Source organism: Colletotrichum paranaense, assembly GCF_030867605.1.
Source record: "Colletotrichum paranaense strain IMI 384185 chromosome Unknown Scaffold_5.1, whole genome shotgun sequence".
Classification (NCBI taxonomy): domain Eukaryota; kingdom Fungi; phylum Ascomycota; class Sordariomycetes; order Glomerellales; family Glomerellaceae; genus Colletotrichum; species Colletotrichum paranaense.
In genome coordinates, this window is record NW_026848963.1 from 2,885,450 (window position 1) to 2,900,920 (window position 15,471).

General features: G+C 53.1%; 6 protein-coding genes across 6 annotated transcripts; 4 read left to right on the forward strand and 2 right to left on the reverse strand.

Moving 5' to 3' along the window:
* Positions 1–712: 712 nt before the first annotated feature.
* Positions 713–1,779, reverse strand: CPAR01_07370 (uncharacterized protein; the record flags this gene model as incomplete). Its single annotated transcript, XM_060491639.1, has 2 exons — positions 713–1,222; positions 1,282–1,779. 2 exons carry the CDS (start codon positions 1,777–1,779, stop codon positions 713–715), a joined length of 1,008 nt encoding a protein of 335 aa, XP_060350513.1.
* A 1,181-nt stretch (positions 1,780–2,960) lies between these two features.
* CPAR01_07371 (uncharacterized protein) lies at positions 2,961–5,455 on the forward strand (the record flags this gene model as incomplete). The annotated part of the gene is made up of 4 exons (XM_060491640.1): positions 2,961–3,220; positions 3,283–3,767; positions 3,829–5,162; positions 5,243–5,455. 4 exons carry the CDS (start codon positions 2,961–2,963, stop codon positions 5,453–5,455), a joined length of 2,292 nt encoding a protein of 763 aa, XP_060350514.1.
* A 23-nt stretch (positions 5,456–5,478) lies between these two features.
* CPAR01_07372 (uncharacterized protein) lies at positions 5,479–7,715 on the forward strand (the record flags this gene model as incomplete). The annotated part of the gene is made up of 5 exons (XM_060491641.1): positions 5,479–5,486; positions 5,933–6,050; positions 6,136–6,426; positions 6,489–6,533; positions 6,588–7,715. 5 exons carry the CDS (start codon positions 5,479–5,481, stop codon positions 7,713–7,715), a joined length of 1,590 nt encoding a protein of 529 aa, XP_060350515.1.
* A 515-nt stretch (positions 7,716–8,230) lies between these two features.
* Positions 8,231–10,396, forward strand: CPAR01_07373 (pumilio-family RNA binding repeat domain-containing protein; the record flags this gene model as incomplete). The annotated part of the gene is made up of 1 exon (XM_060491642.1): positions 8,231–10,396. The coding sequence occupies one exon, from the start codon at positions 8,231–8,233 to the stop codon at positions 10,394–10,396; it is 2,166 nt and encodes a 721-aa protein (XP_060350516.1).
* A 1,501-nt stretch (positions 10,397–11,897) lies between these two features.
* On the forward strand, positions 11,898–13,333 carry CPAR01_07374 (glycosyl hydrolase family 28; the record flags this gene model as incomplete). The annotated part of the gene is made up of 3 exons (XM_060491643.1): positions 11,898–12,254; positions 12,320–13,030; positions 13,112–13,333. 3 exons carry the CDS (start codon positions 11,898–11,900, stop codon positions 13,331–13,333), a joined length of 1,290 nt encoding a protein of 429 aa, XP_060350517.1.
* Positions 13,334–13,477: 144 nt separating this feature from the next.
* On the reverse strand, positions 13,478–15,361 carry CPAR01_07375 (uncharacterized protein; the record flags this gene model as incomplete). The annotated part of the gene is made up of 5 exons (XM_060491644.1): positions 13,478–14,106; positions 14,176–14,535; positions 14,613–14,856; positions 14,911–15,083; positions 15,181–15,361. 5 exons carry the CDS (start codon positions 15,359–15,361, stop codon positions 13,478–13,480), a joined length of 1,587 nt encoding a protein of 528 aa, XP_060350518.1.
* Positions 15,362–15,471: the final 110 nt, after the last annotated feature.

A 15,471-nucleotide genomic window follows, 5' to 3' on the forward strand; every position in this document is an offset into this window, starting at 1 on the left:
CGTTTTCGGAAGGATAACAAACCACTGATGACGCTCCCATCATGGCAGACTTCGGAAGGCTATCACAGCCGAGACGGCCTGTCGTCTGAACTCAGCCAGCCACCAGGGCTTAGCGAGCGACAGTCCGTCTGGGCAAAAGATCACATTGTAAACAACTCCGGTTGAAATTTGACAAGACACCGTAAACAGAGGGGTTTATTCATAGCTCAGGTAGCCACCAACAGATAATTTGCATTTTCAGCTCATTCAATCTGTCAACAGTTTTTCGTGCGTGGATGCCTTCGTAAATCGTTCCGAGCGCCGACGGCCCGACCCGCGGATGCTTAGGTATTGCATCGATTCTGCACTTTGACTTATGACACTGGCATCAGCTGCCCTACTCCTACGCATTTGGAGCCCTTGACTTACCCAGGTGGCAACTCCTCATTCTTTTGTCTCAGAGGTGAGTGTTGGATTACGAGGCAGAAAAGAGTCTAGGTAGACGGTTAGGTAGGGGAGGCAGGTAGGCGGTTTGGGCCCGTGCGACGGACCCTTCCACCCACTTACACCCACAGAGGGAGCGCGGGCTCTGCCCACGAACTTCCCCTCCTACACACGCGCGAAATAGACCGACCTATTGATCTCGTCGCGACCGAAAGGTCTGACCTGCTTACGTGTATACCAACAGTGAGAATTAAGAAACAAATTCAGAATTGAAATTAGCATAAATAGACTAAAAGTTGACATCTTCCTTGGGAAGGAATCTCCTCTCCTGGTGGAGCTCTTCCACCAGAGCCTCGCCCAGTGCTTCACGCATCCGTCTCTCAATGTTCTCTTTGAACCGCTGGACATCCGGATCCTCATCCACTTGTTCCACTCTTATGTGAATCAATTGTATCACATGGCGTAGAATGTCATCGCGAGAGGTGTCGACATCGTTGGTGCTAACGTGGTAGTCAAGCGTCCTAGTAGCTACCCAAGTCCGTTCGATGATCTTTCTGTCCTCGACGATCTTCTCGTACTCGGCATTCATCTGCCAGAAGAGATCATCCAGGAGTCTGGTAAGCTCCTGTACCCTTGGGACCAAGCTCTGCAGATTGGAAAGGTTATTCTCGCAGTCAATCTCATCCGTCTCTGCATCGTCCAAATTTCGTTGGCAGTCTTTGACGTTTTGCTCGTTCACTCGGATTTGATTGTCGATGTCTCCGCCCCCTCCAAAAAAAGAAGATATCGCGTACCAGTCCTACACCTGACGTTAAGCAGACAGCCGAAACAAATTTACGATATATGAAGCTCGCTCACATCTTTCTTATTTTCCGCATCTTTCAAATTGCGCCTAGCTGTCGTCAGACGCTCAAAGCAGCTCCTTGACGAGTCTTGAGCCCTTTGAAGCGCGCCTTCTGCGCTACGGATCTCCCCAGTGATGTCGACGAGGAGTTTCTGGATGTCATCGTGAAGTTGCTTGTTTTCCCCGCCGTACTGAGTCGTATCTATGAATTCCTGACCGATACGGTCAACAGAACCTTCACAGGACTTGGCCAACTTGTGGAAGAGTTCGATAGCAATGGGGAGCTGTGGTACAGCGTCTTTACCGACAGGTGAATCGCCATCTGCTATCTGTAGAAGCTGGACAACTAAGGTCTCAAGTCCTTCAAAGGCGGCATCATTGGTCTTGTCTAGTAAAGCGGCAGCTTCACTGAAAAGCGTGCCATCTTCAGCACGCTGCTCTGCAAGACGTTTCTGAAACTCGTTCGACATGGACTGAAAATCGTGGAATGAGTCAAGATATATGTTGTACATTGTGATAGAAAAGAAAAGAGAATTCTGAAATATAAATCTGTTCAATATCAAGAATGCAGAGTGAAGGTACCTGGCTATCCCACTGAGCGATGGTCCCCTATTAAGATTGTAGGAGTGAGACCCTGTTTAAGCAAAGGGCTTTCAGACCAAATACCACATCTTGCGATTGGTTCATTCTCCGAATACCTCCTTCAGATTGTGATCCCTTCTTGGCAAGTCAGTGGCATGATAGAGAACCTTTCCTTCAGCTTTGGTCTGTCGAGCCAATGGTACATCGCAACGCTGAAAATATTGAATCCAGAGCACGGAAGGCGCCGAAAGGGATGCTCTCCTACAATGATGTCTTGAACTTTCCCATTCGGTAGTTTTTGCCCCCAGCCGCAAGCATTGTCTCAATTTGTTGTTTCGCGGCCGCTAACCTTCACTCTCCGCTGTCATCGGCCTCAGCCGCATGAAGCCGGAGAGAGGTGCCGTCTGTCTCAATTGCGCTACCTATCTGAAAGTCTCTTTGACAAAATTGCATTCAAGAATTGTTCTCGGAGAGGCTTTGAGAAAAACCACTTCATATGATATTCTCTGGCTGGCTGAAGATTTATTTAGCGTATAGTGACCACTATCGCAGCGTGAAAAGAAGTGCGGGCGAACTGTTTCCAGAGACGCTTTCGGCGAAATCACTCCCTGAGATGTTCTCTGGCTGGCTGAAAAGTCATTCAAGTAAAGCAACCACACAGTGACGCGGGAAAAGAGCCAATGAACAGCAGTTGCATGAGCGTAGACCAGTGGCTGCGTGCATGTAGGAAGACAGATCCTATGCTACTGCACCCATAGTGAGGATCGGCGAAGGATGTTGAGTCTGTAAAGCCTGGTGCGTCTACAGACAGAACTCAAGATACAGGAACTATTCGAAATCTGCACCGCAAGCTGCGAAGGTCTCAGCTTCCGTAATGCCATAGTGATCAGCTTTCCAGAGGCTTAGCTGAGCATGATAGTTCTGTACAGCTGGAGCTCCTAAAGCAGGAAATGAAAAACTGGCTCGTTATCTTGTATAAAGAAGCCGTTTTCCCTCATCGAATTCACTCCAAATGGGCTTTTGAATAACCATTACTATCCATCACCTTGCTCTAGCACAAATTACCATTACCCCTCAAGAAATCTGATTTCCTCGTTCAATTATTGTTAGAATGTCTGTTGATAATCTCGCCAAGGTTGAAGCCGCTCAACAGGCCGTCTTGAGGAAGACTCATGGAGGCAAGGCGGGAGCCCAGTTTGTTCAGGAGGTCAAGGAATCCCTTCTTTTTCAATACAATTGGAATGAGCTTCTTTCCGCAGCTCCAACTGCCACTACATTAGTTGGTTCCTGCCATGTTGCCGCGGCATCCCCCGACGCCGCAGCTATCAGCTTGAAAGACTCTGTCCCAACTGGGGGATTCAAGTATCTGCGGTTCGTTCCCCTTCATTAGTTCTTCAGGCATTCCGAAGTGATAGTAACCTAAATCTCTCTAGTGTCGCCCAAGATCCAACTCTTAGAGCGTGTCTGGTATTTGTTGCCAGCGAGGGTGACAAGGCATTTCGCGTTGCGGGAAGCAACATGTCATCCATTGCTAGCCAGTCTTCCGAGATCATAGAGACCATCGCTCGCACTATCAGGGCCATCCAGGGTCTCCCAGACACTCAGCGCAACTTAACGAACGAGCTTGTAAAGTTGCGAAGGATGTCCAACAATTGCCTCAACTACGCCCAGGACACCGAAAAGGCCTTTGATACCTGGCTTCTGGCTGTTTCCGAGTTCCATCAGGCCTCTGTTCAGGAACACGGGAAGACTGAGAAGCAGTCTCAAACGAACCTAAGCGCTATGTTACGGGCCGAGATCGAGGCAAGTTACACAAACAAGGAACTCGAGAGGGCCGACAAGGCTTCTGAAGAGATGAAGGAGTCGCTCCAGAAGCAGGAGAAGGCGTTTCAAACCGCCAACGATGCTGTGCCATCTGGTAACTTGACTTGGTCTCACCTATTATAATATCATAAATCACTAACAAAGTCTTTTCGCAGCTTGGGAGACCTGCGCTATGGGTGCTCTGACCTCTATTACTTCGGCAGGACCCGTGCTTATTGCCCAGGCACTGCCTGCCATTATCAGTGCCGCCAATCCCATGACTGGAGTCAATGGACTTGTAAATGGGCTAACTCAAATTGGTCGCCAAGGTGCGCTCAACGCTGCGGGTGCACCGCCCTTTGCCCGGGCTCTTCTCGGTGCCCATCAAGGCGGTCAGCCTGGGGGCGCAACCCTCCAGTTCAACGACGCAACTCCTGAGACCGATCCTGCCTATGTCGCAGCCCCTCTTCTTGCCCCCTTCATCACCACGCTCTTGACTTATCTTACTGCTGGTGAGGGTAATACCCCCGACTGGTCAAAGTTCAAGGATCAGGCGTCTAAGAACGGAGCCGGTACTGAGGGCCTGACTTGGCTCCTCACCAACCTCGAGATGCAACAGAAGTCTGCAAAGCTGGGTACCGGTCAACCTAGCGTTGAGCTGATCGCTGTCTTTGACTCCAGTATTGCTATCGTCGAGGACATCAAGAAGGAGGTCGCCAATCAGCAAAGTTTTACTTCCGCCAAGACTGACCCAGCCTCCATCAAGAAGTGGCAAGATGCCATCACCAAGGCGAAGCTTGCCGTCACAAAGCTTGAAGCTACAGCAAAGTCGTTCCCTGGCTCCTCCTCGAACGCACCAAAGTTGAATAACACTTATGTGGACAAGAAGGACAATAGTGCCGTCACTGCCGCCCTTTGCACGGCCACCGAGAAACTTGCCCTCAATCAAAGGGCCCTCGAGACTGCTCAGACCAACTATACTAATGCTGTAGCGGCTGCCGCGGAAGTTCAGAAGAGGCTGACTGGGATTCAGACTAAGCTCAAGGGCATCGAGATTACTGGAAAAGCTCTTGAGCGCGTCAAAGAGATCTTGATTGAATGCATCGCCATTTTGGTTGAGCTTAAGGTGCAGATCAGCAAGCTAACTACCTTCTTCAACGCTCTTTCTACCATGGTCAAGGTCATCATTGAAACCAAGGTGAAGAACTTTGACACTGATGTCACCGCTCTTGGCGAGGAGGCGTCTCAGAAGGGTATGCTGAAGCTGAATGATCTCGACATCGAGACCATCTACATATCGACTCTGCAGATCAAAGCATACTTTGATCTTCTACAGATGACCTGCCAGATGTATACCAATGTGCACGCCAAATACGTCAACCCGGGCCTTGACCTTCTCACGAAACTAAGCAAGGTCGCAAAAACCGCTGAAGAAATCGCTCTCAAGCGCGACGAGCTCAATAACTTCACAGATGCTGCGAATAAGGCTATCAATGAGCTTGTTGCTCAGGTGAGCTCTTGTGCCTTTCCGGACTGATGGACTTTCTGCATAAACGAACATCGCTTACATTGACATCTTTCTCATTTTAGAAGCAGCAGGAAATCTCCGACGGCCTTCAGAGCCGCATCGACGCAATCGCAGAGCAAACAGACATTTTACACAAGGCCGGCGTTCCCATGCCTGCGGCTGGCATCATTCAGGCTATGAGGACTGGCGGTGAGGTGATCAAGGATGCAGTCAAGGACAACCTGCCCAGCGGTATGCGTGTGGAGCAGAATGTAGATGCTGCGTCTGACTTTTGAGTGGAGAATTGAGGACTCTGAATATGTTTAAGTGTGAAACCGGAATACAGACATTTCTTAAGAATTTGGCTCTTTGTGTCAGTGAGATTTGGAAACGTGATCGCGGCGACGCTGTTAACCCCACCACTCGATCTTCAAGCTGGAAACGCTAGATCCTTGTCATGCCGTACACGGCACAGACTCGGCGATTGCGGCTAGTTTCCCAGCCGGGTGGGTAAAGGTGGGCTCGCGCCACTTTGCTCCGATGTGCCGTCATCGGGGAATAAACGCCGGCTGTTGAAGAATTTCTCCAAACGTTATTACTCATTCTGGTTGGAGTCGACATTGGAGAAACATAGAGTGGACCGAGCAAGCGATTTGAGGACTTGGATATACCAACAATTCATTCCGTTCTGTCCAGTTTGAGCGGTAATTTTGGCGAAACTTTCACTGTCTGAGCTTCTGACATTTCTGAAAGAATTTTCGAAACTTTCTCAGACTTCCGGTGAAAGGGAAGTTTCAATCTCTCAGCACAACAACGATGAACGGCACCAACGGCACAAATGGGCACCATGCAGTCCCGCAGACGCTCAAAAGAGCCGAGGAAGTAGAGGATGTAAGTGTCTCAGCATCGTCAGCTATGCTGGGTGCGACATGCTGCCCGGACATCCCGACTGATCTGCCTGCTCCCTGTTCAATAGCTGCTCGATGCCGTCAAGGGTCTGATCGTCCCGTACATCAGAGCAGCCGATGAGGCAGCTGGCCAAAAGGCCAACGGCTTCACATCCGTTGACATTGAAGGCGTCCCCAGCAATGTCTTGGTCGACACCCAGAAGCCTGAGGCGTTGGTCGAAAAGTTGAAGCTCTCTCTTCCCGAGGGCGATGGGCTCGGTAGGGAGGGCTTGCTCGATGTCGTGCAAAAGATCCTTAGGTACAGCGTCAACACCTGGGATCAGGGCTTCATGGATAAGTTGTATGCAAGCAATACTCCGGTATGTTCGCAACCCTTCTGATACATGCGCGATGCGCTGGATGAAGCTCTGACTTTTCACAGGTTGGCGTCGTCTCCGATCTCGTTCTATCTGTCCTAAACACAAATGTAAGTTCACCTGTCCCCTGGTCTTGCGGTATTGTCTTTGCTAAGTAAACCAAGCTCCACGTCTACCAAGTCTCGCCTGCACTGAGCATAATCGAAAAGATCACGGCACGAAAGTTTGCAAACCTCTTCGGCTTCAGCGGCCCCCGCGCCGGCGGCGTCACCTGCCAGGGCGGCAGCGCCTCCAACCTGACCTCCCTCGTCGTGGCGCGGAGCGCCCTCTACCCCGAGACAAAGGCTTCCGGCAACGGCTCGCACGACTTTGTCATCTTCACCAGCGCCCACGGCCACTACTCTGTCGAGAAGAGCGCTCTCGCCTGCGGCCTCGGCGCGTCGAGCGTATGGGCCGTGCCCATCGACGACGCCGGACGCATGATCCCCGAAGCCCTCCGCGAGCTCGTCGTCCGCGCCAAAGCCGAGGGCAAGACGCCCTTGTACGTCAACTCGACCGCCGGGACGACAGTCATGGGCTCCTACGACCCCTTTGAGGAGATTTCGAGCATCTGCAAGGAGTTTGGCCTGTGGTTCCACATCGACGCCAGCTGGGGAGGGTCTGCCATCTTCTCGGGGAAGCAAAAGGCAAAGCTCAAGGGCTCCCATCTAGCCGACTCGTTGACGGTCAACCCACACAAGATGATGAACGTGCCCGTGACGTGCTCGTTCCTGCTGACGCCGGACGAGAAGGTATTCCACAAGGCAAACACCTTGCCTGCCGGGTACTTGTTCCACAACGTGGACGAGGCCGAGGACGTGTGGGATCTGGCGGACCTGACCCTCCAGTGCGGACGTAGGGGCGACAGTCTGAAGCTGGCGCTGGCCTGGATCTACTATGGCGCCGGCGGCTTCGAGCAGCAGATTGATCATGCGTTTTCCCTGGCGGAGCACCTCGCGACGTTGGTGCAGAAGAGCGACAACTTTGTCCTGGTCTCGTCGAACCCGCCACCTTGCTTGCAGGTCTGCTTCTATTATGCGCCAAACGGCCAGCTTGCAGAGGAACCCCAGGCGAACACGAGACGGACCAGCGAAATGGTCCACAAGCTGATACAGCGCGGCTTCATGATCGACTATGCTCCTGGGGAACGAGGTAGCTTCTTCCGGGTTGTCGTCAACTGTCAGACCCTACAGGGAACCGTCGAGGGCTTGGTCAAGGCGCTAGAAGAAGTCGGCAAGGAGATTGCGGCGTAAGTGCGAGAGAATCATGTGGTAAAATGGTGCAATTCGATATAAATACATCGAAGAATGATGTCTTAAATGATAGACTCGGCCGAACCAATGCCAGCAGAAGGTTCATAGACGAGATGCTGCGTGCGCAATGTGTTTGGGCGTTGATGGCGCTACCTGTGACCGAGACAAGCTTGGATGACAGAAGGATCAAATAAGAAGAGATCTTATAAGTGAGAAGAGCTAGAAGCATCTTTCAGGCATGAAAGTAGACCAAGAGATGAGAAGAATCGAAGCGAACCTAGATGGAAGACAGAGGAGACATTTCTGGGGGAGCATGGATGATGAGCCTGGATGAGGGACAGTAAGGTAGGAGTGGGTGGTGGGGTGGCTCCAGATAAGATAAGAGATTAGATAAAGGAGCCCAAAAGTTTTTTTCTTGAGGTACTCAGTACGTCTCTCCAGTGTTCGGTACAACCAACCCGCCCAGTTCCCCAGCAAAATACCTTTCGCCTTGCAATTTCCAGCCCTCAATCACAATGCCGAAGCCGAGAACGAAACGTCAAGCGATCCGCGACGAGCGAAAGAAGAAGAGGAGGGAGGTGAATGAAGACAATTACGAGGCGAACAAAGAGGAACGATCGTCGAAGCGCAGGCGGGTCGAGGACGAGGAACAGGATGGCGAACAACAGCCCGCCTTCGACGATGCGGCGAACGAGCAGGAGCAGTCATTTCGTGGCAATGGGCCCGAGGTGGAGTTCTTCGGAATGCTTGCCGACGAGGAACAGGAATACTTCCGCCGCGCCGACGAGCTGCTCGAATTGAACCAGTTTCCCTCGTCCGAGGAGCGCGACGTCTTCCTGCAAAACGTGTACAAGGAGGCGCGGGGCAAGGAATTGAAGTTGGCCAGCAGTCAATCGCTTTCACGACTCATGGAGCGCCTCATTATCCTTTCGAACACAAGACAGAAGAAGCAGATCTTCAACGCTTTTGCTACTCATTTCCTGTCACTGGTACAGCATCGATTTGCCAGTCACTGCTGCGAGAAGCTATTCCTCGAATCGGCACCCGTTGTGACACAAGAGTTGGGAGGTATCGTGCCGGAACCAAAGGCGGACGACGAGATGGATACTGAGGAGGACGGCGAGCCGACGCCTGAGAACACCATGGAGGATCTCTTCCTTATGACCCTCGATGAGTTCGAACAGCACATGGGATTCCTCCTGACGGACAGATTCGGGTCTCATACCCTGCGCGTGCTCCTGGTCGTTCTGTCTGGAAGACCACTGGACGACGCAGCTACCAAGTCGATGCTGAAGAGCAAGAAGAAGGAGTACATTTCCGTCCAGGGAGCCACAGCAACCGCAGACGAACTCACCCACCAGCTGAGGGCCGTTCCCGAATCCTTCACCATGGCCACCAAGAAGATCATCCAGGATGCTGTTTCTGGTATGGACTTTACCGCGCTGCGCGTGCTCGCCAAGCACCCCACGGGCAACCCTCTCCTCCAGCTCCTGCTCGAGCTCGACATCTCCCTCAACCACAAGAGCGACAAGGAATCCGCAGCATCAACAAAGGACACCCTGCTGTACAGGCTGTTGCCCGACGCACCTCAATCTCTGAGCGACGAGTCATCGCAGGCGGCAGACTTTGTCAACAGCATGGTGTACGACCAGATCGGATCTCGCCTTCTCGAAACGCTCCTCACAAACTGCCCCGGCAAGATCTTCAAGGCGCTCTCTCGCAACTTCTTCGGCGAGCGCATCGCAACCTATGTCCGCAACGACATTGCCTCGTACCCCGCCCTCCGCGTTCTGAACCGTGCCAGCAAGGACGACCTCGTCGAGGCCGTCAAGAAGATTGTCCCCGCCGTGCCCCTCTTGGTGACCAAGGCTCGGTACAACGTGCTCAAGACCCTCTTTGAGCGCTGCGAGGCCCGTGGCGCATATGAGGAGAAGAGTGCGCTCACAAGAGCCCTCACCGACGCGCTCGGCTCCAACCCCAAGGACGTAGTGCCGAAGCTGTGCCATCTCGTCGAGGAAGAGCCTGCCGCAGACGACAAGAAGTTCCAGCAGGATGGCCCACAGAACAAGACCGCCGTCGCCAACCACGGCTGTCAACTCGTAACAGCTATGCTCAAGACCTCAGGCAATCCCGTCAAGGTCGCCCAGAAATCCCTCCTCGCCACGCCCCCAGACCTCCTCGTCAAGCTCGCAACCACGTCAATGGCATCAATGACCGTCCTGACGACAGCCCTCGCCACCCCGGCAGCCCCCCAAAACGAGTTCTTCCACAAGGCGCTCGTCGGTGCGATTGCCCCGCACGCGGCCGAGCTCGCCCAGTCGCAGTTTGGTCACAACATCGTGCTCGCCATCATCGAGGTGCCCTCCCGCGGCACAGACCGGTCGATCCCGTTTCACGTCAAGCAGACCATCATCGGCGCGCTGGCGGAGCACGAGAGGGCCCTGCGCGACTCCTGGATGGGCCGCAGCGTCTGGCGCACGTGGAAGGGTGACATGTGGAAGACGAGGCGTTCCGACTGGGTCAAGTGGGCCAAGGAGGTGGATGGGCCGGCCGAGGAGACCAAGTTGAAGCCGTGGGAGAGGAGGAAGTTGGACCAGCAAAAGGGGCTTCAGCCGAGACCAGCGGCCGCCGCCCCGGTGAGAGGTAAGGTTGATGCGGAAGAGCATCAGCAGGAGGAGTGAGACGTGGCATGTGTATGATACCCGACACCAAATCATTCATCGAATGTAATTCAAAACATTGGACTGCCTAAACCTCAAGGCATGACTTGTCTTGTATGCCCCTAGTATAGATCAAGGCAAGTTGATAGGAAACGACGACACTGTTCTCGATATCGGATGCCAAAGGAGGACCGGGGCTGCTTCGACCACTCGGGAAAGAGCGGGGCGCCGAGACTGCCGAGCCGGGCCCGGCCTTCTCAATCTGTCGATCCAGACGGGGTTCCGGCTTGGCTTCTTCGATGCCCACGACGACAAGTCTGTTGGATGAAACTCACGTATACAGTCTTTTCTTCCAACGAGTTCTTTCTTTGGACCTAGGAATTTTTTGTAAAAAAAGTCGAGAACCTCGAAATCGAGACTTTCTGAACAATCACTTGCCGTCTGTACCATTGAGTTTCCATATATCAGACCGACAAAGTGACAACGGCACGTAACTAATCCTGGTCTGCCCGCTGGCCGCTGACAGATGCTACTAAAGTGCTGCTCATCTGAGATCTCGTGGCATCCATGCAAGCTCAAATTCAAAATATAGACTGCGTCCCAAAGCTTAGCCGGAAATTGCTCCTTGAGATGGCACAAGGTTTGATTAATTCACCCTGTCTTAGATTGACAAGGTGCGTAGGGCTGTGTCTTTGATATGACTTGTCGCACCACGCAAATTGACAAGCAATGTCATTTTATCAGACCAGCTATAAATTCTGCCAGCGAAAATCTTCTAGTCTCTTCTCAACTGACATTGCCTCTCTGTTCCTGATCCAACGCCAAGTCTTCACCTCGCAGAGCATGAGAAAAAGAGCCGCAGGGTAGTGTGCCGCACATCCGGCCCTGGTCCTAGTCAAGCGCAAGTTCAAGCGCGGGGATCACTACTACCAACTGGTAAACGGACCAAGTTTCAACACGTGCGGATGATCTCTTTCTGCAGCTTGCAAGGACTCAATCCCATAGCGCAACTTGCAAGGTCAGTCAAGGAAACGGGGAATAATTTTCCATCCAATCACCCGCAACGGTGGATCGTCTGAACTCGCGTTCGTTTGCCTATCCCCCTTTTGGGACACCCCCTGACTCCTACACTCCCCTCTCCCCTCCGCAATTGAGGCTGTTTTTGCCCACCGAGACCAACGTCAGTAAGCCGTTAAGATTCGGCCTCTCCTTACCTGATACTAGTCTCATCTCCGCAAAAAACCACCGCCATCCCGGGAATCCCAACCCAACTCAAAAAAAAAAAATTCCCAAGAAGATCTGCGGGTGTACCATTTTCGATATGCTCTGACCCGGGAGACCGATGTTACCCTTCCTCTCCATTGTGGACCCCTCATTATGAGAGGGTCCCACGACTCGGGGGCGAAGCTTTGAGATGTTTATAACAACCCGGCTTGGCCGCCGTGATAACTTGAGTCGCTACTGAGCTGCTCACCCTCTCTCTCAACGCCAACCCACGGTCTCTAGATTCTTCGCCGCCGACATGCTGTACCGCAACCTGCTGCCAGTGGCATTCTCTCTCGCGGCCCCCGCGCTCGCGCAGACGACGAAATGCGTTATTTCGCCCTCCAGCAATGCGACATCGGACGCGGCTGCCATCGCCGAGGCGTTCACCAAGTGCGCTAGCAATGCCGAGATCATCTTCCGTGAGGGCGTCGAGTACAAGGCCTACGAGCCGATTGTCGCCACCAAGCTTTCCAACGTCGTCATCACCGTCAACGGCAACATCACTCTGCCCGAGGACATCCCCACCGTTCAGGCTCTTGTTTCTGCCAAGGGCGGCACGCTCACATGGTTCCAAATCGGCGGCACCAACGTTCAATGGATCGCCTCAACTGATGTATGTTTTTTTGACTGTGATACCCTGACAATATCTCAATTGATACTCACAATCCTCTTCTACAGCCTCACGCCGGATGGATTAAGTCCCATGGACAAGCCTGGTGGGACGCCAACAAGCCCGGCGAGGCCGGCACGCCCAACCGGCCCCATCTCATGCAGTTCAGCGTCACCAACGGCGTCATGAAGAACATGAAGTCGCTCAAGCCCATCGGCTGGAACTTCTCCATCAAGGGCAAGAACATCACAATCTCCGACACCGTCATCGACGCCCGCTCCGAGACGAGCAGTTTCCCCTTCAACACAGACGGCTTCGACGTCGGCGCCACGGACGTGACCATCACAAACAGCAACATCTTCAACGGCGACGACGCCATCGCCATCAACGACGGCGCCAACAACGTCCTCTTCAAGCACGCCACCATCGGCTTCGAGACCCACGGCATGAGCGTCGGCTCGCTAGGCTCAAAGGTCGCCTCTGTAGCTGATGTGAAGAACATCCGCTTCGAGGACGTGGATGTCCACGGCGGGCTGTATGCTGCGCGCTTCAAGAGCTGGATTGGTGGGCAGGGGTTGGCGAAGAATATTACCTGGAGCAACATCCGCCTCGACAACGTTACCTTCCCCATCTTTGTTACGCAGACCTACTTCAACCAGGCGAGCGCTGGCGGCGACAGGCCCAACAACTCGTCCGTCATGATGGAGGACTTTACCTGGGAGCACTTCTCCGGCAGCATCAACACCAACAACCCTGGTGACGGATCCTGCACCACAAACGTAAGTCTTTTCTCTCACACCTCACACGTCTTCAGATGTTCGATTTGTGACGAGTACATGGATGCTGACAATGATACGCAGCCTTGCTGGTACAACGCTGGACTGCCCAACCTCACCCACACCGAGGCCGTCATCATTGAGTGCAACACCCAGACGTCTTGCAAGAATTTCCAGGCCAGAGACATCAAGATACACCCCCAGAGCTGCGGCGCCCCCAAGCTCATCTGCATGAACGCGATGCCGACGCTCAACCCTAACCTCGGCTTCGAGTGCGCCAACGGCACATTCGCGCCCACCGCATGAATGGAGTTTGCGTGTGTGTTATAGCATAGTAATAGTAATCAACCTTCAAGTACATTGATCAGTCTTTCGATTCCTTCTCATGAACGTAAGATGAGCGGGATATTCGCCCACGTTTCGTTTGACAGCCTCCAGCGCAATACCGGCCTACACCTTTGCGGTTCTGCGCTTCAAGTGACAGACAACTCCCTTTGTCCGGTAAAACCACCGCGAGCTAGTCCACCACTTCTCATTCGGATCCACGAGCTCAATCTCGAATCTCGAAATCAGCGACGGAACAACCTTGTACACCTCCATCTGACTCAAATTCCTTCCAAGACAAATACGCGACCCCCCGCCAAACGTAATATCCGCCGCGTTCCACTGCCTCATCCGCAGCTTATACGCCTCCTCGCCCTCAGCCTCCTGCCGCAGCCAGCGCTCGGGGCGGAACTCGTCGGCGTCCTCGCCGTAGACACTCTTGTTGCGGCCCACAATGTACGGGTTCATGCCGACGAGGGAGCCGCCGGGCACGACGGAGCCGTCGGGGAGCGCAAGGCCGCCCTCGGGGACGATGCGCTCCATCGTCATGGATACGGCTGGGTGGTAGCGGGTCGTTTCACGGCAGACTGCTTCGAGGTAGGGGAGGGCGCGGGCGGCGGAGTGGGATGCCGGCTTGTCACTGGGGATGTTGGCTACGACTTCGGCTTCGAGGCGCTTCCAGATGCGGGGGTTCTTGAGGCAGTAGTAGAATAGGGCGCGCATGGTGATGGCTGTTGTGTCAGCGCCGGCGATTACTGTAATCTTGCATCAGCCCTGTTCCCATCGAACACAATCTTGACAGACGGGGTAAGTGTAGAACTCACAGTTCAACAGGAGATACCCAATGATTGTACCCTCATTGACAATCTCAGGATGCGTTCCCTTGGAATCGATGAAATACTGCAGGAAGTCCGGCTTCTCCGGCGTAAAGTTTGTATCTTCGCCTTTGAGGCGCTCAGTCATGTTCTCAACAGCGATTCTGGTCACGTTGGAGATATTTGGTGGGCCGAGAGGATAGACCGGGTTCTTGTCGAGCCAGTAGTCCATCCACGGCATCTGACCGCAGAGGCCCAGGTAGTCGATCGACTGGTCTCCGATGGCTAGAGTGCCGTCAAAGTCGCGGCCTGCGTCCATGTAGCCAAACTTCTTGCTGAATGTGACGTAGCCGAGGAAGTCCCATGCATCTGCGATCCGAATGTCAGAGAAAGGGTACTAGACTAGATAGTAGGCCCAAGAAAGGTGCGATGGCAGTTGTGCTTACAGTATGCTAACCAGTCACCAAAGTCGCAAGTCTTGCCAGTGTCGACGAATCGGCTTTGAAGATGATCGCAAAACTCGTCAATGACCTGATCCATGTGTGGCTCCATTGCGAGCACGCTGGGAACGGAGTAGTGTCGGACCACCGGCCTCTTCAATCTGGCGTGCTCGACATTGTCGACTTCGCTGAACATGTGATATGTGATTTTGCCATTGATTATGGAACTGCTGTTCTGGTAAAAGTTTGACTGGAAACGATTGATAAGTTTTTGAGTGTTCTGTAAGTCGTTTGGCGAACCTACCTTTGTCCATTTTCCGTCGGTGCTGTAGATGACCTTGACCAACTCTGGTATGTCAATGTCTAGGAGATTCGGGCCCAGTCGTACTACGGGCCCGTACTTCTCATGGAGCTTCTTCATTCGAGGGGCATAGTCGGCTGAGATGACTTGCCAAAGACGCCATAGGTTGGTCCATCCTAGGGCACGGTAAGTATTATTCGCATCACAGATAGTCTCTTCCGTTCTGTGGATAGACGGAAGTCTGTAGGTGAAAACATTTGTGACTGGACTGACCTGCTAGAAAAGGACCAGGGTATCTTTTCAGTGAAGAAGTCTGCCAGGAGGCGAAGAACCAGAGAACGATGCCGATAGTAGGAGTGAGCAACACGATGCTCGCCTTATGGGATTGAGCATTCGTGAAGACGGACTCCCACGAGGACGATGTCCCGTTAGTAGACGAAGGCAGAGAATCCATAGCAATGAGTGAGAGCTGTTGCAACCACGAACATGAGTCGAGAAGGCCCGGTATGTGTTATGATTGAAGAAAGAGAGGAACAAATGACAGTCAGGGTATTGAGAATCAAC